Genomic DNA, 25,585 nt, shown 5'->3' on the forward strand with positions numbered 1-25,585 from the left:
TAGCTACAAGCCTTGAGGTAGATAGGTCCCTTTTTCTATATGTAACCAAAGCAGAACTACACTCATCAACCACGATATTAGGTACGGTTGTACAGTTGAATGCAAATGTACAATTAAAATGATATAGACCCTTCCAAGGGCATTGAAGTAAAGTAATATTCATTTCTGGAGCAGAGGGTGGCGAAAGACACCGTACACGCCGCTTTTTATGACAACGAAGAAGAAAATGGTTCGTCGTCTGCGCAAGCGTAGGTCGTGCAACCGAGTCCAGCAGCAGCAAACAGCCTGGAAGGTCTGCCCTATCACTCCAAGATGGCGGACCTGCTGGGCTCGATCTTAAACTCGATGGAAAAGCCTCCGACAGTCGGCGACCAGGAGAGTCGCCGAAAGGCCCGAGGTAGGTAATGTCCTGCCTAAGTAACTGTGTTAGTGTGAACGTGTTGAGGTGGCTGTGGGACAGAAGGGTGTCCACATTAAAAGGACAGGCGAACAGAGCGTTTCTGGCGCTGCCATTGGCTCGTTAAGCTTTCAAGTAACGTGAAGCGCCGTTGGCCCGACGCTGGCGCCTCCTCTACGGAACCGGCGGGGCCTGCAGTGGGCCGGTCGAGCCTGGACCACAGCTTTAGCTTAGACTTTTCAGAACCCGTCATTTGAATATGGACATTTACCGATTATTGTGTTACAGGAGATATAGTAGGTAAACCGAAGCATTATTTCCGTCAAAGGTTCATTTTTACTCCTTACTTATTTAACGCTACAGTGACCTGTAAAGATGCAAGGTTTTATTTTTTACATTTATGTAAATATTATTCATTTTTTGAACATTAAACAATTGTATTTAAGTTTTCAAATAAATAAACCGAAATATTTATTCTGTACAGTCAAAAGCTGAGTTGGGTCAACTCCAAATGAAAAAAACAAAATCCTAATTTGTAAATCTTGAATCGACAAGTAAAATATTAAAGCTTCTTTCACATTTTTACAGGAGAACAGAAACTAAATTATTTGGTAACTTCCAAATAAATAAACTGGGATGTGTCTGTCTGGGCGTTTTCATCGTTAACGCTGACACTCAAGTTGTTGTCAACATTTTCTAATCTGTCTGTTGTATCAACCATGTCTTACATTACTATATCACAATCATTAGTTTTATCGTTTTATCACCCAGTCCTACTACTAGGACTATAAATAAAACGTAAAACATAATTGAAGTGCAGTATCCTATCACTTCCATAAAGCACTACTAAAACACATGAATTTGGGAATACTTCCCAACATCTTTTTGTCCGACAACTTTACTCTTCAGTTGCAGGTCTAAAATGTTTTGCAGCCAAGGACAAATCTGTAACACAGTGGCAAGTCTTTGAGTAGCTGTAAAGCTGAACAGCTTTATCCACTTTGAGTTGTTGTGAAGGCATAGCCACAAGAGTGCCATGATAAAAAAGTGGCCACATCCATTTCATTAACTGTTATGAGTATGCCTACCAATAAAACATCAGAGGCTGCTTCTCCGCAGACACATGCAACACATAACAGGATTTGAGTCACTCTGTACTCCAGCTCTGAATGATCTGAAAATGTGGTTTTGGGATTACGGGATGTCTGTCTCTTCATTGGCCTTTTTGTGACCTAAGACTTTACAAACGCAAGTAGACTGATTGTAATTGCATGTAAGACTGTATGTACAATGTTTACAATGGAAACTATTCAATGCGATCAGACATAAACAAACCACATGAAGACTTTATCGTATCGTCTGGTCTTTTAAGAGCAAGCAGCAAGAATCAAGAAGATGGAGGAAGAGGACAAAAGAAAGAAAGCAGAGTTCAGGAAAAAGGTGAGAGATTAAGTGTAACATTTAATGCCAACTGAATTTAGTCCTGGCAGGCAGCTGCTGTAGCCTCCTGTTACTACTGTTGGTGTTTATAACATGTTAAATTACACGTTGTGGCATCTTCCATCACTTGTTTAGATGGAGAAAGAGGTGTCAGATTTCATCCAAGACAGTTCACAACAGAAACGAAAATACAACCCTATGGGCAAGATTGAAAGGAGTATTTTGTAAGTTGTCATTACTTTGACAGATAATTGATATAAGCCCTTTTAAACATCTTCAATTGCACAGGCACATTTAAATATGATTCTTTCCTGTCTAATAGGCACGATGTTGCAGAAGTGGCTGGTCTGACTTCTTTTTCTTTTGGGGAGGACGAAGAGAGTCGTTATGTCATGCTTTTCAAAAAGGTGAGAATACTTCTTAATCCACTGTTTGACACATTAAGGTGCCATATTGTGAGGTTTATGAGTAAATCGGTGTGTGATTGTTTTCCACCTTCTACCGTGGCAGGAGTTTGCTCCATCAGATGAGGAGCTGGAAGCCTATCGCAAAGGAGAGGAGTGGGATCCCCAGCTCGCGGAACAGCGGCGAAGGCTAAAAGTAGGGCTGGATGCTGTTTGTGCTTCGCTGATACATCCAAAAGTCTTATACTTATTTATGCTTGTCTATGTGATATTATTGGATAGAAGGTACCTCAAGCCTCTGCCTCTGTTTGTTTGTTTATGTGGGTATATTTTTGTCAGTCTTAATCAAGTATCTCAAAGTAGACACATGCATGTTCTTACAGCCAAACCTAACTTAAGAGTTTGTAAGCAGACACATTTTAGCTATCTTAAAAAAAAGTCACAGAGTTAAACATATATTTTGATATATTTAAATGTGAAAGCACTCCACCAAGAGGCACCAGTTTCTTAATAGAGTGTTACCTCATACATAAGGAATGTTGTGTATTGACCTTTGAGAAAGTGTCCTGTTTGGCTGTCGATGTAATTAAGTTGCTGCGCTGTGTGTGTATTATATGTGCATAATCTAGTTGACTGTTACAAATCCCAGTGGGAAGGTGATCCAGTAGGGTTTTAACTTTTCCTGCTCTTTACTGCAGGAACAGGCTGCATTGGAAGAAGCAGAATCCAGTCAGTCAAAGAAGATAAAAACATGCCCCAACTCAAACTACAAAGATAAGTATAGTCATCTGATTGGCACGTCAGCTGCAAAAGATGCAGCACATATACTGGAGGCCAACAGGACATATGGCTGTGGTGAGTAACATTTGTTCCTGCACTTATCTGTCTAATAGAAACACGATAATGCTTTGTCTCTCACAATTCGCACCACACTTATCCCTTTTTATTTACTCATTACATTGATAATGTTTTTTTTTTTTTTCTCCCAGTGCCGGTGGCCAACAAGAGGGACACTCGTTCCATAGAGGAAGCCATGAATGAAATTAGAGCGAAGAAACGGCAGAAGCGAGAGGACGACACAGGGGCACACAGCAGCAGTTCTTGAGTCTGTGTGTTTCTGCTTTCTGTCTACTGTTTTGTATGTGTGTGTGTGTGTGTGTATGTATGTATGTGTGTGGGTGATTGCATTAGTGTGTCTGTGTGCACGATCTTAGCTCATTCAGTAATGCAATATCCTGTACTTCAGACATTTAAAAGTATAACTTATATGACAGGTGTTGAGTTTCTCTGATCAAGTCTGTGCTGAAGTAATGATAATGCCCTGGTGTGTCTGAGGCATTGAGGCACAGTACTGAGTGTGGCTTATCCAATGTTTTGGAGGTGTTCACTGGCCAATACACAGTAACTATATTTACACACGTAAAACAGTAAAATTGACTTGTAACAATAAGCTACAGGCTGTTTCAGGGTGTGCTGGATGAGTAAACACAAGTTCCTCACCCAGCATTGGGTGCTATATAGTAAATGCTTGTGTTGATAATAAAAATATATTTGGGTGTTTATAAATAAAAACACCCAGTAACTTCATAATTTTTAAAGGACATTGTTTGGCAGTGATAATTGTGATGCAGATGTGCATTTACAGCCCCATTTTTATATTTAAAATTCTTAAACATATTGAGCCAGGTCGAATGAAGTCGAGAAAGCAAAGATTTGTTACAGAGACCTGCTGACAGTGTTCTAAATATCCACTGCAGTTTTTTAAAGGAACTTTGAAACATGTGTTGACAAAGGATTAGTCAGTTTGTTTGTTTTTTTCTTAGTCTCAACTTTGTAGTTGGAAGCATGACAATTCCTCCATCAGAAGAACCCCATTTTAGTGTTTATGGATCGGTTTGTGGATTTTAGGTATATTAAGTCTGACGTGTCCTTTGTTTCTATACATCTGCACTGACTGTAAACTAAACTGCTTCTCCATACTAAATGTGTTACTGTTAAACCACATGACAGTTTGCAATAGGAATCATTGGGAGTATGAAAACCAGACTCCTTGCTGGGATGTGGGTCACTAGATTTTATTCCATGTCTTTTGTTTATCTTCTTCCAATAAAACTTTCCTGCCATCTTGGTGTGTATTTCAACATGGTTGCACTGTTTTATTATCCCATTTGTGTTAATAAATGGAGAACAGTATTAGACTTTTGTTTATATGTTGCCTTCATTTCTGCAGAACTTACTGTCTGCTTTTTAGCTGTCCAAAGGAAAAAGAGACAAAAACACCTTTCAATATAATTCATTCCCATACAAATATAACCATTACGTCTACTGGCAGTCATTGCACTATAAATGTGTATGGAAAATGGCATAATGGCTATATTGGTATAGTTGGTTATCTGCCTAGGTCTACCTTTTACAAGTATAGAAAATGCATCACCTATAGATACTTGTGCATTAATATATCTGATTAACAGGAGGCTAAATGTCATGATATGTGTATTTGTGGGTTTTTATTTGGTCACTCTGTCTTGGGTTCACTATGGTTAACAGAGGATATAGAGTCTCTGTCCTGTAGGGGGCGCCGTGGGTCAACCAAGCAAAAATCTTGCGTTTTTTTTTTTTTTTTTTTTTAATCCTCGTTTCGCGCTGTCCTGGAGTTTCTGTCCTGCAGAAACATATTTATTGCCCGATGCAGACTCAGACACGCACATGTAAAAAAATGAAGTCCATGTTTGTGTTCCTTTTCATCATTTGGTTTGCAGATGCAGAGCTAAAACCCCGGAAAGGTAAGAGACCAGACCCTGCTGATGCTTATACAGTCCTTATCAAACGTGTGAGGCTTAAAATAAGGAAAAGCATGAGAATGTGAGAAGTTTGCTCGGGAATTCAGCACATCCGATCTTATATGTTAAGACCAACATCATTTGTTGCTGTTAACATAACTTTGGTGTTTTGTGGTAAACTTTATTTACTTCATTCTGTCACAGAAACACCAAGAGTTAACTAATGACTTCTGTTTGTCTACTAATGGTTATGGGCAGAAGTGGCATTTGTAGTTTCCCATGTTTTCCTCTGCTTTGCAGTACTTGAAGCTGGTTGTCGTTTTGGCATAATGTTTTTGTCAGTTGTTTTATGCAGCCATAAAAACTTGACTCATGTAAATGTCTTTTTTTTCTTTGTTTTGTTTTGTTTTTGTTTTGTTTTTTATCTGCGCCATATGCGATTCTCAATAGCTCATCCCCCTCATTTTTTGACACCCAGGGTCCGGGGTGGTATGTACTTTCAAAGACAAGACATACAGCCCAGGAGACAGCTGGCATCCCTATCTGGAGCCTTTTGGATTTATGTTCTGCATGCGCTGCGTCTGCACAGAGGTATCTGTCAGCATTTACAGATAACTTCATACCTTCTGAACAAACATCTAAAGGAATATTACACTCAAACTGTCCCAGCGTCTGATTCATTTCTTAAGCTGCTGAGCTACTTGTAGGCTTGTAGGGCTTTGAAGGTAACCAACACTGGTGAACTTTATATTGCTCTCTCTCTCTCTCTCTCTCTCTCTTAGACAGGCCATGTGAAATGTAACACAATCAAGTGTCCTGCTCTGACATGTGAGAACCCTGTAGCTGAGCCTCAGCAGTGTTGTCCAAGATGCACAGGTAAGACAGTTTTTCTCTCAAACCTGGTCACATCAGAGTTTTTCAGAGAATCCGTTCCTGTTGTGACTCCAGCGTCTCCTGTCCTGTGCGATGTGCCCTCCTCAGATCAGCCCAGGATCCCCGCAGGGCTGAGGGCTTCAGTGAAATCCTGCAGGTATAATGGAAGTATTTACCAGCCAGGGGAGACCTTCACGAAGCACGACCTCTTCCCATCCAAGCAAAGCAATCAGTGTGTTATGTGCACATGCTCTGTAAGTTGCCTGGATTTTTATTGATCTTGTCAAACAGAACCATGTATGGATGGATGGATGGATGTGTGCATGACAGTTTTCACACTACATCTACATGTAGCCTAGTGAGACACTTCAGGTGACATTTGTTTATATACCACTTCACAGAAAACTTACCATCTGAGAGGTCATGTGGCCTTTTAAGCGAGAGGTTGTTTTCATGAGTTGTTGAGTTGTGTTTGTTAAAAGATGTTTCTGAGTCTCCAAGGAGACGACACATAACAGTAAATTTAACAAAATAATCTCTAGTATACCCTGTTAGCCATGTTAGATGTGGACAAATCATGGTTATCCTAAAACACATACAGGAATCTCTTTGTCAAAGAAATGTAATGACTCTTTATGTTTCTGCCTATATATTTCAGCAATACTGATTATGTTGTTTAGTGGTAGAACTATGACCTAGAATAAGTCTGGACTTGTCATAAGTTTCGTGGACAGAGTGGATATAAACATGTAAACCAGTCTGCAGTAACATGGGCATATATAAATCATTACTTCTCGAGAACATACTTTAAAAATAAGAATTTTTATCTCCCTTTGTTTTCTTAGAATGGAAACATCTTCTGTGCTCTGAAAACATGCCAACCAATCACCTGTTCCTCCCCAGTCTCTGTTCCAGATACCTGCTGTTTGGTGTGTAAAGGTAGTCAACCTCCAAGCCTCAAGCTGAAATGACTTTAGTCTGTCTCCACCCTGGAATCATATTTAACAGATTAAGATTTGTACCATGTTTATTCTGCCTGTATATATGTTTGAATATTTTTCCAATAGTGATTGGATGAATGACAAAATGACAAATGATTTTCAGTGCAATGGTAAAATTCCACTAAAATCGGATATAGGACAATATTGAATTACAGCCCAGCATTGATGTTAATGCTGCAGTTTTTTCCATGTAAATTAAAATGTCATCACACTGTGTTTTTCTCTTTAGATCAAAGCACCAGTGGGTCTTCATCATCTGAGGATGGAAACCAGCAACTGAACAGAGGCGTCGTATGTCCTTTGACATTCTTTCATATAACTTCATACAACTTTGAGAATATGTTTAAATGTAGCAGAAGGTGCAAAGTCATTTTATTGGTCAATTTGAGCAACTGCACTTTAATTACAGGACTTGGGTTCAGGTTTTACAGTTAAGTGTCTGTTTTCATGATTAGTCTGAAACATCCATTTGGCTGCGATCATTAAAGACCAAGACTTCAGACTTTCCCACAAGATCACTGGCCTGTTTGGCCTGATAGTCAGACTGAATAACAAAGTTGTTCTGTTTGAATTCCTGAAAAAAACATCAGAGATGCAGGCAGTGATTCAGCGATCAAGAGCCAGGCTGGAAACCTTTTTGATTTAGGATTAAATATTATGCTCCTTCAGCTATCACTCAGGGAAGATACAAGTCCAGCCAAGATGAAAGATAGTTGCATTTTATCATTTCTGTGTTTACAAAAGAGGCATTCAGTCGACCAGTGTTCTGGAGAGCAGAGCAGGGCACGGTCCGACCGTGCCACTCCGCCCAAGGTCAGGACTTCTCTGAAAGGCCTCAGCCTCAGTAAACTTAACCTCAAAGGGGCTTCAGAGACCACTGTGAAGATTTTGTTGCAGAGGAAACACCAGAGAGGTGAGACTTTGTCAAAACAGAAAGATCCTTTATAGGTATTCGATTTTATGGACGTGTTCCTCACAACTTCACGATGGTTTCCATATGTAGCACAACACTCAGATGTTTTCCATTTCTCTCAGCTTGTTTATACAATGGCAAAACATACTCTCATGGAGACATGTGGCACCCAGTTTTGGGGAAGGTCCTGGAATGCATCCTATGCACTTGTACTGATGGCCTCCAGGACTGCAAACGCATCACATGTCCGACCCAGTACCCATGCCAACATCCTATGAAATCAGTGGGAAAGTGCTGCAAAACTTGTCCAGGTAATCAAATGTGACTCATAACATAATGATCTATTTATTCTGACATGATGTCTGTTGGCTGGAAACATCATCCACACAACCTCTGTCTGTTTTTCCTCTGTAGAGAGTAAAGCAGAAGGCAACCAGACCCAGTGTTACCTTGGACATAAAAATAACCTCTTGGTGTATAAAGTAGATTCATCTTTGAAAGTTGACCCACCCAACACAGTCAGGATCATTGCTGTTGAAAGACAAAGTACTGCTGAGGTTGAAGTGCAAGTATGGAAGACTGTAGAAGGTACAGAAACTACTGCTAAGAATTACTGGCCTGTAAAACCACAGCGTGTTTTGGGATGTTGATTTTTGAGCAGAGTAAACAAACAATATATAGCATGTTAATCAGTGAGCTTTAGAGATGCAGAAAGGACAGTGCCAGGCTCTTATATCAGTCTTCTTATTTAACTTTCGTCAAGCTAGCATATTTTCCAAAATGTTGAACTATTCCTTTAAGACAGATGTGTTACTGTTCTAATGCGTGACTCTCATCCGAGTTGTCTTCATTTATACAGATGTTTTACAGCTAATGGAAATTGGTGACGTTCAGAGAAGAGATATCGTGGATCATCCAGAAAATTACACGTTGCTTACAACGCTTGATGAAGGTTTGACGACATTTATATGTTTTGATTCTGTAGAATGTGTTTATTATAATATGATCATTGTCATGCCCAATTTGCATTCATTCAAGTTTGTTTTTTAGAAACATGGAGAAAGTTTAAAGACGTCGGGGGAAATCTGAGTAGAGCTCCTCAGACCACAATTTGTGAAGATGGTATTCGGGAGATGGTGACCTTCCTAAATCCCAAGCAGATTGAAGGACTGTGTACACCCTAATACCCACTAGGTATCCCCTATAGTTGACATACATACTTAAGTCATATTTGTTGCACTTGTTCTGCGTCATTCCTTTCATAAACATGGAATTTCTCTTTTATAATATTGTCACTTATTGATTCACCTTAAGTGCACCATGTTTTAATAATCACACATTTTTATTTGTAGATGATCAGGTTGTAAAAGGTTTGAGGCAGTATGGTTGGCAACTGTCCTGGTCATAAACTGACAGATAGTTGTGCCTCCAGCTGGCTTTCCACTTGGTGAGTGTAGTTGGAAACTCTGAACATAATGCAACAAAAAGTAAATGTGAATGCAGATTATGCAGCTCTGAGTTGGAAACAGCCTCGGTATTCAGTTTTAAATTTAAAATGAGACTTTCTTGACACAGTGATTTTGATATGTCCACTTATAGAATGAGTGAGCACATTTTAAGATCAGTATTTCCAGAACAAACAAGTGTTTTTAAGGACTTTTACTGATCATGAGCATATTTATTGTAAATACAAATCATCACCTTATTTAAAGTGTGTTGGTACTTGTATAATTTTTGTGTATATATACATTTGACATTTGAATGTTATTTTTCTTTTCTTTTTTGTTCTTTTTTTTGCATGAAGTAGCAAAAAGCATTGCATTGCATTACAATCTACCAGTAAATACACAGCAGCATCAGAACCGTGTATTAGTTAGTGAAAGCCTTTGCATTTCATTCTTTCTAATGTTAAATATAGGCCTAATAGTTATTTTTACACAGCCACAGGATTTGGTTTGTTATCATTAATGACTTTTTACAACTCCACATACCAGAAATATTAGTATTTTAAAATGGTTGTAGTTATTGTAGCTGAATGCATGCTGTTCCTCTGCTCTCACTTTGAACCCATAAAGTGTTCTTAGTGTTTTACACCAGTAAACATTTTTTGACTGATTTTGTTTCTAGTTGTAAGTCTTATGTTTAAATGTTGCAGGGTGAAGTGGAAGAGTATGCGTGGAGTCATACAGAGCAAGACAGTGGGTCTGTGTACTTGAGACAGGCTTAAGATGTGGCTCAGAGGTCACAGCTTTTGAAGGCAATGTTTGAAAAAGATTAGCTGATTCATCTCTGGTCTGCATGCTGTCCCTAGCAGAGCAACACCATTGTTGCCTGAAGGCTTGCATTAAATAGAGAGGCTGGATAAACTGTGTTCCCACTGGAGATGAAATGTTATCAGAGGTATGAAAATCAAAAGCAGAAGCTGAAAATCCCTTCACCCCCTAAGCTCTCACACGTAACTTTTCCAACACCAGGATCTCCCGTTGACTGGTTGCCTTCATCTAACAGTCGCGTAATCATTCTACCTTTTCCTTTAAATTAATCGGTGGTATGTGGAGTGTCCCTGTACTAGAACACCATGTCCTTATGCTTTCTCTGATTAATTGATTCTCTGATTAGTTAAAGCATATTTGGGAAGGAGGATAGGACCCAGTACCAGCTTTACACACTTGTTTCATTGTCATCTCTTACCTTTATACCATCAGCTATTCTCTCTGGTCAGCTGCCACATTCCCACTAACATTAATATTTTTATAATATCATGCCTACTTACATATGAACTCTAGTGCTGAAGTCACAGAGGGCTATTTGCCATAGCTGCAGTTCCACTCGGCAGAGTTCATATCATTTTCCAATCCACAGCTTTACTGATTTGATTCCCTCTTGGAGCTCCACCAGAAAGAAAAAAACTCAGCATATAGACAAGCAATTACCAATTAAAAAGCCAGATTTTTTATCTAAGAGTGGGTGGAGACCAAAACAGAGCTAAAAGTGACAATTGAACTGACAAACACAAGAGGTCAGAGAAATGCTAGCAAATGAATGATATTGCTCTGTGTGTGTTGGTTGTGTGATAGACAACTGTTGGTCACACATTGGCTATATCAAAAGGTTATTTTCTGTGTTGTGTTTAGAGCTTTTTCCACACTGCCCCCAAGTGGCCAAAACAGTTATTAAAAAATTACATTGACGAAGTCTCATTTTCAATTTTTATGACTTTTTGACAAATTCACAAAACAAACAAAGAATTTTCCCATAAAATGAATTAACAATTTGCAGTAACTGTCAATATAAAATAACAAACAAAAGTGCAAGTATATACAGGCATGGCTACAAATGAAGTACATTGGCCTGCTAGATTTCTATAGAGAGATTTTTTCCTCCATCACTGTGTCCATTAAGCCCTACAGATAAAAACAAGATCCATCCATCTATTATCCATAACTGCATATTCCTAACCAGGGTCACAGGGATCAGCTGGAACCTATCCCAGCTCTCTTTGGGTGAAAGGCAGGGGTACACCCTGGACAGGTCACCAGTCCATCACAGGGCCACATAGAGACAAACAACCTCACACACTCACACTCACTCCTATGGGCAATTTAGAGTCACCAATCAACCTGATATACATGTTTTTGGACTGTGGGAGGAAACCAGAGTACCTGGAGAAAACCCACACAAGCACAGGGAGAACATGAACAGAATTTCTGTGGTGTGGATTCCAGTGTTGTTATACTGTGGTGTAGGTCTGTGCTGTTACATCTATCTGTAGACCAAGAAGCTAAAGAGTATCTGTATTTCCAAAATACAGAGTAAAGGGTGCAGATAAGACTTAGGTTCCACCAAAACAAATAAAAACTCTGGTTCTGGAAATGAATTTCCTACAACCCATGCACTTGATCTGTGAGAGCAACAGTCTTTTTGGTCAGCAGCACTGTGTGCAGTCTGGTCGCAGGCCTGTTTGATCAACAGGTGTCAAATTATCACTGGTTCCCAGGATTCAGTCAGTGTGCAATTGCTGATTTGGTAGACTGAGTGGGCGCTTCAGAAAAATATCGCTTCCCTTCTCTGTGAACTCCCGACGTGCTTCCTCTGTCCCCTCCCCTTCCACAATGACTCATTGTGTTTCTTTCACACTTTGCACCAGACAGCTCTGTCCGGCTCTCACTAAAGGCTTAAGACTGTATTTTGAGACAGACTTGCATCCCTAGTGTGTGTTTGTTACTCTACCAAAAAGGCCAACATGTTTTTGTGTAAGCACTCTCTCCCTTACTTCTTCAAATAGGCTGTTTCAGTTAAACGGGTTGAGAATGGGACATTCTGCTTTATTGCTGCCAACCTGAAACACTGACTAAAAATAATATTAACTAAATGCTCAGGTTTAAAATAAGTTCATCTGGCACTTCATGTTTAAATGTCCACCTTTTTTTTTTTTTTGATAAGAATCTTATCAGTTCACATTTTGTGGACGTTTGATTTCGTCTCCTGAACCAATTCAGCTATGCATGCTTAATCTTGGCTCTGGCAATTGAAACAGCTGGGGGCAGTCAGTAGGTATAAATCATGCACTCAGTCAGCTCTGTGTATGTGTACTCCACCCTGCTGCCCATGTAGCCCAGATTTAGTAAGAAGTGAGAAGAGAATGTGAGACTCGGGGTCACGACTCGGCTCAGGATTGGAGGCTCTTCATAGCCATTATTATGATGTTAACAAATCTGGATTGCTTTTGTTTTGTATGTCACTTTCTCTGGGAGACAGTCAGAAAGCAGCTGAATTCAACTTATTTCCTCATCTGCTGCAGCAAGTACAGTGTTTGTGAGGAACTGAAGCATTGCAAATCAATCAGGCAGTCTTTTGATTCCAAGGGAGCCAAACTGTGTTAAGTTAATTAAGCCTGATAGATGTGTTTGCTTTCATAGCTGATTAAGGTGCTCAGCAGAACCCCTGAGTTTATACTTCATTGCAATACTTCCGAAATCTATCAAGGGCTCTGTTTTTTACACCCTTACCATCTTATTAATTAAGTTGGCCCTGATCATTTTAGCTGATGATTGGAATCTGGCCAAGAAAACCGGGACAATAGTGGGATACATGTCATGAACGCTTTGGTCTTCATCCTCTTATCCTGCTCAGTCAAAATTTTAAACACATGCTTGTAATGACTGTAAACTATTAAAGACAGACCACAGTGAAATGTTTCGTTTCATATTATAAAGATCGACAACATTACCAGTTTTAACCTGTAATTAATAATGGCCTGTTTTTTCGATGTCAGCCAGACGATCCGAAGCCCTTCCAGGGTTACATGATAAGTGTGTTACAGTTCAATTGTCCATCAAAAGAAATAATGAATAGGTCCAGTCTGCAGTGAACTCATTTGGCACTTGAGTAATGAGGAGTGTTGATGAGGTATTCAGGCCTGTTCTTTCTGAGCCAAATCTGGTATCTGAGTCTCCACGGGGTTATTTTCTCAGAGCTTTAACTGTTGGCCCTCAATTTGAGAGTCAAACAAATCTTACCTAAACATTTCTCTGGTTTGATAGTAGCGATGACTGCTCCAGATGTGAAAATGTCCTGCGTTTAAATACACAGAGAAAAATCCTATAGATATATAAACAGAGGATTTAAGACACAGTCCACCAACACGTTCCTCTGCCATGTCTTTTGTTATTTCTGCTTTTGGACACAGTATCTGACACTCCTGCCAGACTCTGTTATATCATCAAGAGCAGGGATAAAAATGTGTTTTCAGTTAATAACTCACCTCATCAGTTTTTTTTTTATAGTAACAGCAAAAGAGATTTCATAACTAAGCCTTTATACCTGTCTGTTTATTCTGCATTGATTGTAATGTGACAAAGACTCCAATAAAAATAAAGAGAATTTCTGTTGGATTCCCTCTACAAGATAAAGTAAAACTATTTTTTTGGCTTATTACAAAGAAACTTCTGGAATAACTTACCATATTTGTACCAAATGAATTGCAGACATATGTGGATTGTGTAATTATCTTCAGTCTTGAAGTGATTTGTCGCATTAGTAGACCATTTTCACTTTTTAGCATGCATGCCTCCATGAGGTCAGTAAGTACAAATCACTATTAGTGAGCCAGAGGCCAAAAGTGTTTGTAGTGATGTTATGTCACGGCGTTATCTTCAATAACGGCTAATGATATACAATTAGAAATTACAAGTAACATCAAAACAGTGACGTTGCATTTTGGGAAGAAGTAGCATCCAGCATTTCTGGAGCTTGAACCATAAGGACTAAAAGTCATAATTGTAGTTTTTCGATTCTATTAACCATTGTTTCTCATGTGAGTCCCACAGCTTTAAAGAAATTCAGTACAAAATTGGTGGAGTGTCCCTTTAACAGTTGCTCCGTTTTATTGTATTTAAAGATTTTCTGACAGTGTAGTGTACTTAAAATTAATCAAGCTGCATTGCTTACATAAAAAAAATATGCCCTGGAGTGTTTGAAGTATTTTTGGTTTTTGTATTTACATACAGCATCTTCAAACATGTTCTCACAGTGTGATGTGTAAACTGTGCTGACAGACTGAAGCTGGACTTGTCTTGATTATGCGCTGACTCATGAGGGAATCTGGAGTTGTTCATTGTTTCGGATTTATTCTTCTGACTTTTTTTTCCTGATGCATTATTCTTTTAGCACCGAAGGGAAAGGTAGTTGATAGAAACCAAACCAGACCAAAATGGTGGCAAGCTGAAAGGTAACCCTCTCAATGCATGCTCTTCTTTTTCTTCACCATCTTGTGAACATTTGCGTGTGGACAATATAAGTGTTTCTGATAGGTTACTCAAGAGTTTTGTGAGTCACTGATGAGGTCAGTGAATGCCTCCTGTCTACTTGGAATATAACAAGTCGTTACTGTGGCTGATCATTGCCTGAAACTGCAGAAAACTAACATTTATAATAAGTTCAGTCTCTTGCACAACAGTTATGTGCATTTTTTTTTTCTTACTTCAAAGAATCCCAGCACAAAAAGATTACACTTACGAAGCCATGGATGCTTGAGGTACTAATCACTGTTACTTCAAAATGACTTTGTATCAGCTTTCTCTTCAGTCAAAACAAATTCAGGCCAGCAGTCACTGGCGTCATGTTATGGAAAGAAACAGAAAATCATCTTTAGTTTTAGGAGGCTACAGTTACACTCGAGCATGGATAGAGCAGTGACAGTGTTGTGGAAAAAAACAGTAACACAATTTAACAGATTTTTTTGGTATAATTCAATCACACTGAGCATCAGAGATTTTTAGCAGCTGTTTTGTTCAATACTGTGGGATATCTTTATAACTGGAGCTTTACTGGGTGAAGCTCAGCTCAAATGGACTGGAAAATAGTGTTTCTGTTAACAGCGGCAAATCTCTGCCGTTTCGGAGTCTCCTCATTACTACCAAGTCTAACACTATACAGTCTGAAGGTCAGGGGTTTGCATATTTGTTAGAAACAGCTGATTGTTTTCAATGTCCAAACGTGCTCTTTATACTTTTTAATGCATCCACTCTGTCATACATGCTAAACACATGCTGCTGTAACTTTATGTTTTTGTTAATGTTTGAGACCCAACGGGCTACACTGACCCCTCTTGGTTCCTACCAGCTTCTACCATGTGTATGGCAGCCTGCCCATTTAGATACTTTGTCTAGTGTTTCATAGCGAAGGGCAACAAACATTTGGGTCAGTAAAATCAGATCTGGTTGTTTAAGTTTGGCTGGTTGTTGTAAGAATTCCAAAGTATTTACTAACTGGTTTTAAATGACACCAATAATAATAAAAGAGATACAGTAAACAAATGTTAAGAGTTTAAAATGCCAATTAATATATAAAAAGGCAGGAAATATCCACATATAAATTTAATAATGTAGATTCCTGCATGAAATACCTGCAGAGTACCTTCTGATTTATTCCACCTGGGCTAACCGCACATTGGCTAGCTGCTCTGAAGAAAAATATTTGAAATCATTTGAAGGGCAAGGCCATAAAATGAAAAAGGGAATGAACAAAAAAAAAAAAAACATTGTGTGTGAAACCTATGAAAGCTGAAATAGATCAGACTAGACTGTTGGAATTAGGGGTATTACTAGCTATTTCATGCTGTGCTGTTCATGGTATGGGAACAGAGGAAACATTCAGATTTATTTTTGGGCCCAAAACACACAAATATAGAGACTTTGTCTCTCCCCGAAGAGGACCCTGTCAACTTTAGTAGTCGATGCATACTCTGCATGCATGTTGGACTGAGTCTTGTCTTAGCGGCGGTGCAGCTGCTCAGAACCATCAATCCATGCTTGTCACAGTATTAATGAGACAGACTCATGGGAAGAGTAATTTCAGCAAATGCCACACAATTGCAGCTACAGAAAGTAGCATCTCCACCTCCATCATACCTCAGTCTTTACTTATATTGTTGTGGCTTAGCTTTCTGTAGCTTGTGGGCTTTGCCTTTGTTGCTTTTAAACTGCTTGTTTTAACATAGTTTCATGTTTGCTATGAAGATTTCATCTGTAGTTCAGTAAGATGTACATCAGGCACGATTCATTAAGCACTGCTTTTATTTTGAAATATAGTATGGTCTAATAGTTTACACTCACGCTGTCTCTATGCCAATATCATCCAACTCAGTTTAGGTTGGTGTTTCAGTCAGACTTAATGCAGGCTTCTTGTTCCATTGTTTTCTTATGGACCATCTTGTACTTGGTCTTCATGTCCTTCAGCAGCAACAAAGCTTCCTTATATTCTTGCTTGTTAACCCCTGTGCCATGTATGGCGCTGCCTGAACAGGAAAAAGTGTTATATAAAAAAATATAAGGTCGTGAAAGATAAAGTTAGATGAAAGTAGTTGCATCAGAAATGCACATACTTAAGGCGACTTCTCTTATTGTTGTACTCTTCTTGATTTCCTTGACTATTTCATCAACTCTTTCAGTTCGCTGCTTTATTGGTTTTAATGGTGGAAGTTCCTTAATCTGTGTCCAGAAAGGAGATATATATGCAAACATATTAGGTCGTAAAATATTTGGTGTTCTTGCTAAACTTATTACAATTTGACTTTAATACTGAATGTGACCGCAAATAAATTTTGTGTAGCAGAATATCAAACCCTTTTCTCTCTTTCTCTGTACGGTGTCTGGATGCTATCAAGTTTTGGTTTCACGTCTCTGTAAACATTAAGATTCTTCAGTGTGTGTTCCAGCATCCGAACAGCTGTTTGGATTCCTGTTGAAAGAAAAAAAAGTATAAATATTCCCCTTCACTATGGGGCCATTGTATAGTTAGATTCTGTAGGGCTTGGGGAAAATGTTCAATTATAAACAGCTGCAGGTGAAAACTACAGTCCTCTCTCCTCACCAATCGGCTCCACCACATCAGGATTTAGTTTTGCATCCATCAACATTTTGTAAAAGTTGGATTTTTCAGGAATGCCGTCGTCCTCCTTTCTGTCGTTGTTCTGTGCAGGGTCTAGCTCATCAGCTTGACGCTCAGACTCATATTCAGAAACATCTGTTGCCTGAACATGAATAATGTTCAGTAAGGAGAGAAATGTGTTTGACATGTTAAGACAATGAAACTGTGTAGGCACTAATCCACTATCTTTCAAAGTTACAGTACTGTATTTGTCAAGGATGAGGAGTAACAGAGAAATACCTGAGTAAGAAAAAAGTCCTGAGTATTTTCTTGGAAGATGTCATCTCTGCTTTTATTTCCTTTTGATTCTGCTGTTTTCCTCACAGCCGCCTTACGTTTTTTAGCCTGAGTTTGTGTAGGACAAGGTGTATCCATCATCAATGGCTTCAAAAAAAATGTCAAAAGATCAATAGTCAGTGAACTTTTTTGTAAAGAGATCTGGAGGGTCATGATCACAGTGTCAACAGTGCAGCACATATCAAACCTTCCACTTAGCCACCTTCTGTGGCAACTTCACAGTGTCTTGTGTCTTCTTACGCTTTATTGTTATGCCTAGTCTGTCTTGGAGGTAGTATGTCAATAAAGGAGGGTCTCCTGTGTTTAAACAAAGACACATAGATGATTTCAAGATTCAATGTTCAGAACTATTTCGAAAAAAACTGCATCTTATAGGAGAAGATTACCACTCCTCTGTGTGGTCAGTGGGTTGGAGTGAATGTCAATTTCACGAAGCATCGGGAAAAGTGCGAGAGCCATGAGTGCTTCTTCCTCTGCAATCTGATGACAAAGCACTGATGAGACATGTTAGCTAATTTTTCAAAAATCTGTTTATGTCTTTATTGTATATAAAATTGAAAACAAACCTTGTTGTCAGCTAAATTGAGGAACTGAAGTTCTGGTAGTGGGAAACCGGATCCTTTACGGTACTCCTCCCAGTTTTCCCCGTGAAAAATCTAGAGTGACCGAATCAAGTCACAAACAAGTATAATGTACAGATTTAAAATGTGGGCCAAGAATAAAATACCTCTAAGATCGTCTTCAGATTATCATCAGTGTTAAAACTTGGCTCAGACTGGGCTGGAATGAGGGGATACAAAAAAGACTTAATCAGTTTTTTTCTGAGGATGCTGAGCAAACTGTTTATTTAGTTACAGATTTCCATTGAGCAAATGCTCAGCATTTACCAGCTCCATCTTCTTTAGCTTGCTCTTCAACATTAGTATGCCCCGGTTTTGAACTGTTTGTCAGCTGTAAATATGGTACTTCAGAAATACAGTTCCCCTGTAGGTTTAAGTGCTTTAACCTGTGATTGACAATCAAAAAAGAATGAATGCTTTCACAGATTTTGGTGTGCTGTAAAGTAGTCCTGCAATTTAGTATTGTATTTCCATTTAATTCTTTAATTCTGTTGTTTGTTAGAAATAGATAAAAAAAAAAACTATTGTCAAGTCAAGAACAAAATATTCCATCCTTAAGTCCCTAAATTAGGTCAATTTCCAAAAACAAGTGGATCTTACAGTTCCCATAAAGCAGCATGATATTAAATTCTCTTCATAATAAATGCCCACATCTTCCTAACTCAATAAGATGAGCTCAACTTTATTAATCCCCAAAGGGAAATTCAGGATGTTCCCAGTTAATTACAAAAGTGCCCTGTTAAAAATGTGATGTCCAGGTCCAAGCTGGGATTACTCTGATGATGACATCACTGGAGAAATTTTCTCAGACTTGACAAAGGCTCCTCCAGCACCACAGATGACTTCATACAACTGTTCTCAGAGACCTTTTAAATAAAACTTCAAACCAGATCACAACCTCTTAAGGTTTTTAAGACTGCTGAAGACTCCAGAGGACAGTCTGTTATCATCAAGCATTAGGACCTCGAGAGCTCTAAACTGTGTGTCTTCTTCTGGATCTGGCCTGTGTAAAAAAGTACAATAAATCAACATGATTTTAATTAACATAATACAAACATATATATAGTATAACGTATTTATGCGTTCATATGGGTGCACACAGTTGTCTTCTCAACTTTGTAGACCTGGCTGTAGTGCAGGTGTATTGAATATCATAACGTTCACTTCCCCTCAATCAGCAGCGTAAATTTGGAACATTTGTGCACCCCCTTTTGGTCAAGTTGAAAACAACTTTCAAACACACCCTGTGATTTAGAGTTTTCTCTGTGATTAACTGTATGGACAAAGTTGTTGTGTTATTTAATCATCACCAATGTACTGATTCCATGATGAGCTATCCTACCAAATAACTTATCACCACAAAACCACAGTATAAAACGTGTATGGTCATCATCGGTTAAAGAACCTTGAATAAATTACAATTCATTTTTACTCATACACTGTAACCATAAAGTCATGGTATTATTTCAAATCAAAGATACTGTGTTTTGTGGGCCGGGCCGTCTGCTAAAGAACATCAATCAAAGTTATTTTCAGCAAAAGTAAGAAGCAGACTGGAGACAGCATCAGCCTGTACTTAGACAATGGATTTGCATATTTCTGTAGAAAACATGAATTGAAACAGATTAGTTGTCTTTTATTCTACTTCGCCATGACTCATATCAACGTTTTTGTCTATTAGCTTTTATATGGAAAGTAGGCTTCTTGCCACTGCCACTGGCTAAACAACCATTACATAAAGCAGTGCTTGACAGAACTGACATGAGTGTGAAGTTGAGATAAAAAAAAAATCAAATTTAAAAAATCATCTACTTGTGAGCACATATTGTTAAAAGAGAAGTGAATAAATGTGTGTTGATTTTAGAATAAATTTACATCAAGGTAACAGACAAAGGACTAACACTATTAGCAAAGAAGAGAAGATTTATGCATCTGAGGGCAGTGGTTTTAGGTGAAGTGTTTTACTATTAGTAGTAAGAATGCTCTAAAGAAAACAACAAAAACTACATTACTGCTTTAAGGACAATACTAACAGCTGGGTGGGGTCATGGCTGGATGAGTCCAAACCAGTAGGAAGATGATGAAGCTGATTTCCAGTCAGATGAAGAACTTTTAAACGTGGAAGACGACCGATGTAAACAAAATCATCACTTGATAAATAGTTGTAGGACAAATTCAAAACCTGTAAGGATTTAAATAACTTGTTAGGATAAATTTAACAACACTGGGAAGGAAAAATTGTTAGCTGCTGCTGTGCCGTGTTTTAGCATGACATTTTACCCTCCCTCCTTTATCATCAATGTTGTTCCAGCAGACAGCAACAAACACTGTTATTAAAAGGCATAATACATGCATCAGTAGAGATACATAACTTAAAGTGGTTCATTGTGTGAAAATCCACAAATGTAGCAGCCTATAGAAGACCACTGTTGACTTGTAGGTTTCCATTCTTATGATTGGACTAAAAACTCAAGTCACATTGTATATTACTACTGTGACGTTTTTAACTAAATTTTTTAAATAATAATAAAATAAAATCTTATGAATAAGAATAATGGGCATTTAACATATATACACATATATATACACATATATATATCATCTTACCTCAAGATGTGGGAAGTCAGTTGCATTGAACATCAAGCTGCAAATGCCATTTAAAGACAGATTAAGTTCTCTTAAAGAGCCAAAACTGCTAAAAGACCCTGCAGAAAAACAATGGATGTTTGGGAAATTCACTGTAAAATGCACACTGTTATACTGAAGGTAAATCTGCATGCTGCTGTATATACGAACGATTACCTAAAGAGAGGGAGTTAATTGATGCATCGACGTAAGCCACATTTTCAAACACCTTGAGGTCTTCTGGTTTGACCTGTGCAAATTAAGGCAAAAATATCTTTATTCATTTTAACCCACAGACCTATGGAGCCATACAGAGCAGCAAAAAACTTTGACTATAATATGAGCAGTGACTCTTACAGAATTCAAACTTTGCTCACTGATGTCAACAGAGCAGAGCTCAGATGGTTTATCAACACAGTGTAACTGGAGCTACAAGAGATAATTGAGAAGTGTGAATGGAGTCGCCAACAGGAAACTGATCATGTTAAGTTTTGTCAAATAAGCAATTCTCACTAAAACTGATTTCAGTGACTTACCAGGAAAGATCCATCTAATGTACTACCATGACTATCAGTCACCCTGTTCTTCTCAGATTCTTTCTCTTTTATTCTTCTTTGCACATTTCTGTATTTCTGCTCTTCTGCCTGTCTGTAAGCCACAAGCCAATTACCAGCACCTTCAAGGAAAATAAATCTGAATAAAGCAGATACTTCTTGCAGATTTACATATGTAAACAGTTTATTAAGGCTGCAACTAAAAAAGATTTTCTTTTATGAGTAATCTCTTATTTTCTCAATTCAAATAATTTTGTCCTTTAAAAAAAACATTATGAATTCCCATTGTTGAGACTGTTGCTTTCATGTTATGATGGCCAGTAGCACAAAAGCCAATGAAAATTAATTAACAGTGATGTAAAACATAGGAAAGCAACAAATTATCACATTAAAAAGCCAGAACAGGATAGAACAGAGTATTTTTTCTTGATTATTGGTGCTTCAATTATTGTCAACTTTGAGTCTCGTTGGATTATTGTACAACCAGAACCTGACTGCCCAACTTCAGCTCTCAGCTACAAAGTGTTATGCTAGAGGAGGTTTTCTCACAACCTGGCAACAAGAATTGTTATTAAGGGCTTTATAAACTGTGGGATTTATAAAAGTGGCAGCCTCTCATCTTATTTTTATCATTTTTTTACATTATAGTAACTTACTACAAAAGTTCATACAATGTTATTTGTTGCTTCTAGATAAATAGCTACGCTAACTTGAACTAATTTAACCCACCTTCTTTCCTACGACGGAGTAATGTCCGAGCTGGGAAACATTTGGTAGGATAGCTCTGTCCATCATCAAATTTATAGGACGCAGCGGTCATCTTGTTTGCTTGTCTGGTCCATTTGTCATCAAACAACTTTTAATGCGGCTGTTAATGAGGCTTTTAACGCACTGACCTGGAACAAACACCTGCGACGATGGATTTGATCTTCAGAGGCTCTGTAGTGCTCCGTATCCTAGCAACAGCTAGGAGAAACCTAAGACGCTCCTCCCGTCCAGCAGGGGGCGCAGACAAACCACAGCTATTTTTTAATACAGACGACGGCAGAAGAGACCGGCGAGCGATTATGGTGATAGATTGAATGCAATAATGAAATAACACCCCTCCTATACAGTGTAAAGTAGTTATATGGCACAATTTCTATTTACACGTAATGTAATATATTGTCTAATAACTCTAAAAACCAATTTGAATCCGTGTTCGTGGAAACTATTTAGCTAGATGTGTTCCTAGGGCGCATGCGTGAATGTCGGGGTCTATGCAGTGGGAGTACCTCTTTAATGGAGAAGCAGGTAGTTACCTTGTCTGCTATGCAGCTGTGGTGTTAGCCCACTAATGAGAAAACACACGGGTAAAAGAGTGTCGTCGAGTTTGGTGAGGTCGCGTCTAAGCAAAGACGGAAGTGGCTGTGACGGTTCATCTCGCTTCAGGGTCGTGTTATTTCGTTTCTGAGCCCAGGGAATCAACATCAGTATCAGTATCGTGAACATCAGAAATCGTCATTATATCGTGAAATTACACGGTATAATGCTGCTCACGCTTAGATTAAAGGTGACAGATATGAAGAGCGACAAGTGAAGGTACGTACTTTGTTATGCACGCACAGTAAGGCTGTCTGTACCAATGTAGCTGGACAATCAGAAGCTGATGGAGTGTGAACTCTTTCTGACTGTGCCTTAAAGCTTAAAGCTTATATAAATAAGACTAAAGCACAAGCTAAGACTGGTCAGACATTTGGGACCTTTTCTATTCACAGGACCTGTGATCCACAATGGGAAACAGACCATCAAAGAGTGGAGGTGGAGAGGAACCTCTGAAAACAACTTTGTTTGAAAAGGAGCCAAGTGGGATAACATACAGAATTCCTGCTCTCATTTATCTGAGAGACAGTCACACCTTCCTTGCCTTTGCAGAGAAAAGATCATCACCAAAAGACGAGGATGCCAAAATTCTTGTCATGAGAAGAGGAACCTGTAAAGAAGATGGCTCAGTTGAGGTTATTCTTTGCACCTTTGATTTATTACTGATAACTATTAACTTCTTTTTCTTAACTTAATCAGTTTTGGTTTCTTTTTCCTTTCCAGTGGTCATCCAGTCAGGAGCTATCAACAGCATGTCTACCAAACCACCGCACCATGAATCCTTGTCCTGTCTATGAAAAAAACAGCAGAACGCTGTTTTTATTTTTCATCTGTATCTGGGAAAACACCACAGAGCGTATGCAGATCATCAGAGGTAAGAACAGGGCACATCTTTGCTATGTTAGCAGCAGTGATGATGGACAAACTTGGAGCCAGGCAAAAGACTTAACTGAAAGTGTGATTGGCGAAACTGTCCATAAATGGGCCACATTTGCTGTGGGTCCAGGCCATGGTGTCCAGCTGGAGAATGGCAGACTGATCATCCCAGCATATGCTTATTATGTCCCTTACAGATGCTGTTCCTTCCCCATTCCTTTCACAGTGTATCCACGTGCACTGTCAGTATATAGTGAGGACTTTGGACAGACATGGCATATTGGCAAGATGCTTCGAAAAAAGTCGTGTGAATGTGAAATGGCAGAGATCATAGACCATGAGGGCAGGAGTCATCTTTACTGCAATGCTCGTAACACAGGGGGCCACAGATGTGAGGCCCTCAGTGAAAACAGTGGTGTGTATTTTGACAAGCCCCATGTGGCTCCAGAGCTTGTTGAACCACCCTCAGGCTGTCAGGGCAGCATCATTGGCTTTCCCGCTCCCGAATTCATCCCGAATGATGACGCTGAAAGCAAAGCATGTGGCACATCCCTATTGTCCCCTGACACGCAAACCTGGCTCCTCTTCGTGCACCCAACCAATAAGTCTAGAAGGAGGGACATGGGCGTGTATTTGAACCGATCTCCCTTACACTCTTCAGGATGGGACAAGCCAAGGATCATCCACAGTGGGCCCAGTGGCTACTCAGACCTGGCTTACAATGAGGACAAGGATCAGTTTTCATGTCTGATGGAGTGCGGGAAAGACAATGAACTTGAGCAGATTGCGTTTGTGTCGTTTACCCTTAATGATGTCATGCAAACAGGCTGCAAGAAGGAAAAAAACATGCACTGAATTGGGGGTTGTTTTATTTCTGTATTAACAAAACTCTAACATTCTTCTGCAAACTAAGGAAACAAGCAAAAGCCGCTAGATAATGCTGTGCACCATCTGTCTGTGTTTGCTCTTGTTCTATGTTCTGGAGATGATAATGCATGCAGGAATCGTGTTTTGTTGTCTCCTTGTTTACATAAAATATCTAATTGAGTCCTAATAGTATTAATATGCAAACAGGAAGGAAACAATTTTAATAGGTAGAGTGTTTCATTTAAAGCATGCAGCACTGGACTGGACTGCTTTTCTTAAAACAGCCTTTATGTGTAGCATGTTTGACAAATACTTCATAGCCATTTCTGCATCTTATTATACTGTCAGTCTTTTCTGAGCAGTGGAGAGAATTTGCCTACCTCTTTTTATTTTCATATGGAGATCATAGCAAGCCTTGCTAAGTGGAGCGTAGAGTTTTTCTCCATGTTCAGTCTCTCCTTTACAGTTACAGAAATATTATCTGACTCACATATGCCTTCAACTCTGCTGTTTAAAGTTAGGATTGGGCACAGCCTGTCAGTGCACAACCTTTTGTGTCAGTCACAGTAGGTGCTATAAACTTGGAAACAAAACTAGAGAGAAAAGTAAAACAAATATTTATCCAGCTAATCAGTGAAGAGACCAACCAAACTGTACAAGATCTAAATATTGGATCGATAAACAGAGAAATATTTTCTGCAAGCTGCTTGTAGGGCTGGGTGATATGGCCTAAAAAAAATCCCCCCTACACCCGTACTCCTAAAAATCCCTGATTTTTTTTTTTTTTTTTTTTTTTTTTTTTTCACAAAATATCTGATTTATAATTTAAATCGACTCCCCCTCCTGGTTTGTGCTCCCGCGGTCTTGTTCATTTCGTAGGGCGCAACATCTCTCCCACTCAGCAGCATGCCTCTGAGGTGCTGCAGTAAATTGGTTGTACTGCTACCTTTGCTAGCAACAGACTTCAAACACACTTGGCAGCTGGTGTTGTTTGTTCTGCGTCTGACGTTGCAAAACTGAACCAATTCCAAATTACAGATGACACTGTGCCTTTGTTGGGAACGAGTTCTTCCCTGCTTGGTGACATGGTGTTTTTGTATTTCTAATATGGCAAACGTTCAGGGGGAGGGGCTGAGCCCAGAGGGCC

At 39.0% G+C, this 25,585-nt stretch overlaps 4 protein-coding genes across 5 annotated transcripts; 3 read left to right on the plus strand and 1 right to left on the minus strand.

Annotated features, from left to right (window-relative positions):
- The first annotated feature begins 236 nt into the window (after positions 1-236).
- spag7 (sperm associated antigen 7) lies at positions 237-4,382 on the plus strand. The gene is made up of 7 exons (XM_026329364.1): positions 237-397; positions 1,770-1,837; positions 1,973-2,061; positions 2,160-2,244; positions 2,348-2,437; positions 2,940-3,096; positions 3,231-4,382. Exons 1-7 carry the CDS (start codon positions 313-315, stop codon positions 3,344-3,346), a joined length of 690 nt encoding a protein of 229 aa, XP_026185149.1. The 5' UTR covers positions 237-312; the 3' UTR covers positions 3,347-4,382.
- A 508-nt stretch (positions 4,383-4,890) lies between these two features.
- On the plus strand, positions 4,891-11,322 carry chrdl2 (chordin-like 2). Its single transcript, XM_026327554.1, has 11 exons — positions 4,891-5,024; positions 5,500-5,612; positions 5,804-5,897; positions 6,003-6,148; positions 6,740-6,833; positions 7,125-7,186; positions 7,640-7,808; positions 7,931-8,119; positions 8,223-8,396; positions 8,668-8,760; positions 8,859-11,322. Exons 1-11 carry the CDS (start codon positions 4,928-4,930, stop codon positions 8,990-8,992), a joined length of 1,365 nt encoding a protein of 454 aa, XP_026183339.1. The 5' UTR covers positions 4,891-4,927; the 3' UTR covers positions 8,993-11,322.
- A 5,102-nt stretch (positions 11,323-16,424) lies between these two features.
- On the minus strand, positions 16,425-22,285 carry xrra1 (X-ray radiation resistance associated 1). Its single transcript, XM_026329181.1, has 17 exons — positions 22,063-22,285; positions 21,316-21,455; positions 21,137-21,208; positions 20,957-21,029; positions 20,762-20,859; positions 20,188-20,336; positions 19,053-19,157; positions 18,422-18,540; positions 18,262-18,314; positions 18,101-18,190; positions 17,921-18,014; positions 17,722-17,831; positions 17,478-17,621; positions 17,181-17,340; positions 16,933-17,048; positions 16,693-16,798; positions 16,425-16,605 (listed from the first exon to the last, which is right to left on the minus strand). Exons 1-17 carry the CDS (start codon positions 22,151-22,153, stop codon positions 16,469-16,471), a joined length of 1,857 nt encoding a protein of 618 aa, XP_026184966.1. The 5' UTR covers positions 22,154-22,285; the 3' UTR covers positions 16,425-16,468.
- A 90-nt stretch (positions 22,286-22,375) lies between these two features.
- Positions 22,376-25,226, plus strand: LOC113143517 (sialidase-3-like). 2 transcript variants are annotated; one of them, XM_026329183.1, is made up of 4 exons: positions 22,376-22,914; positions 23,091-23,330; positions 23,419-23,569; positions 23,798-25,225. In XM_026329183.1, the coding sequence occupies exons 2-4, from the start codon at positions 23,106-23,108 to the stop codon at positions 24,424-24,426; spliced, it is 1,005 nt and encodes a 334-aa protein (XP_026184968.1). In that variant the 5' UTR covers positions 22,376-22,914; positions 23,091-23,105; the 3' UTR covers positions 24,427-25,225. The 2 variants fall into 2 exon arrangements, with proteins under 2 accessions (XP_026184968.1, XP_026184967.1); XM_026329182.2 differs by having other exon boundaries at positions 22,903-22,914; positions 23,419-25,226.
- Positions 25,227-25,585: the final 359 nt, after the last annotated feature.

The sequence above is a fragment of the Mastacembelus armatus genome, chromosome 14 (assembly GCF_900324485.2).
Source record: "Mastacembelus armatus chromosome 14, fMasArm1.2, whole genome shotgun sequence".
NCBI lineage: Eukaryota > Metazoa > Chordata > Actinopteri > Synbranchiformes > Mastacembelidae > Mastacembelus > Mastacembelus armatus.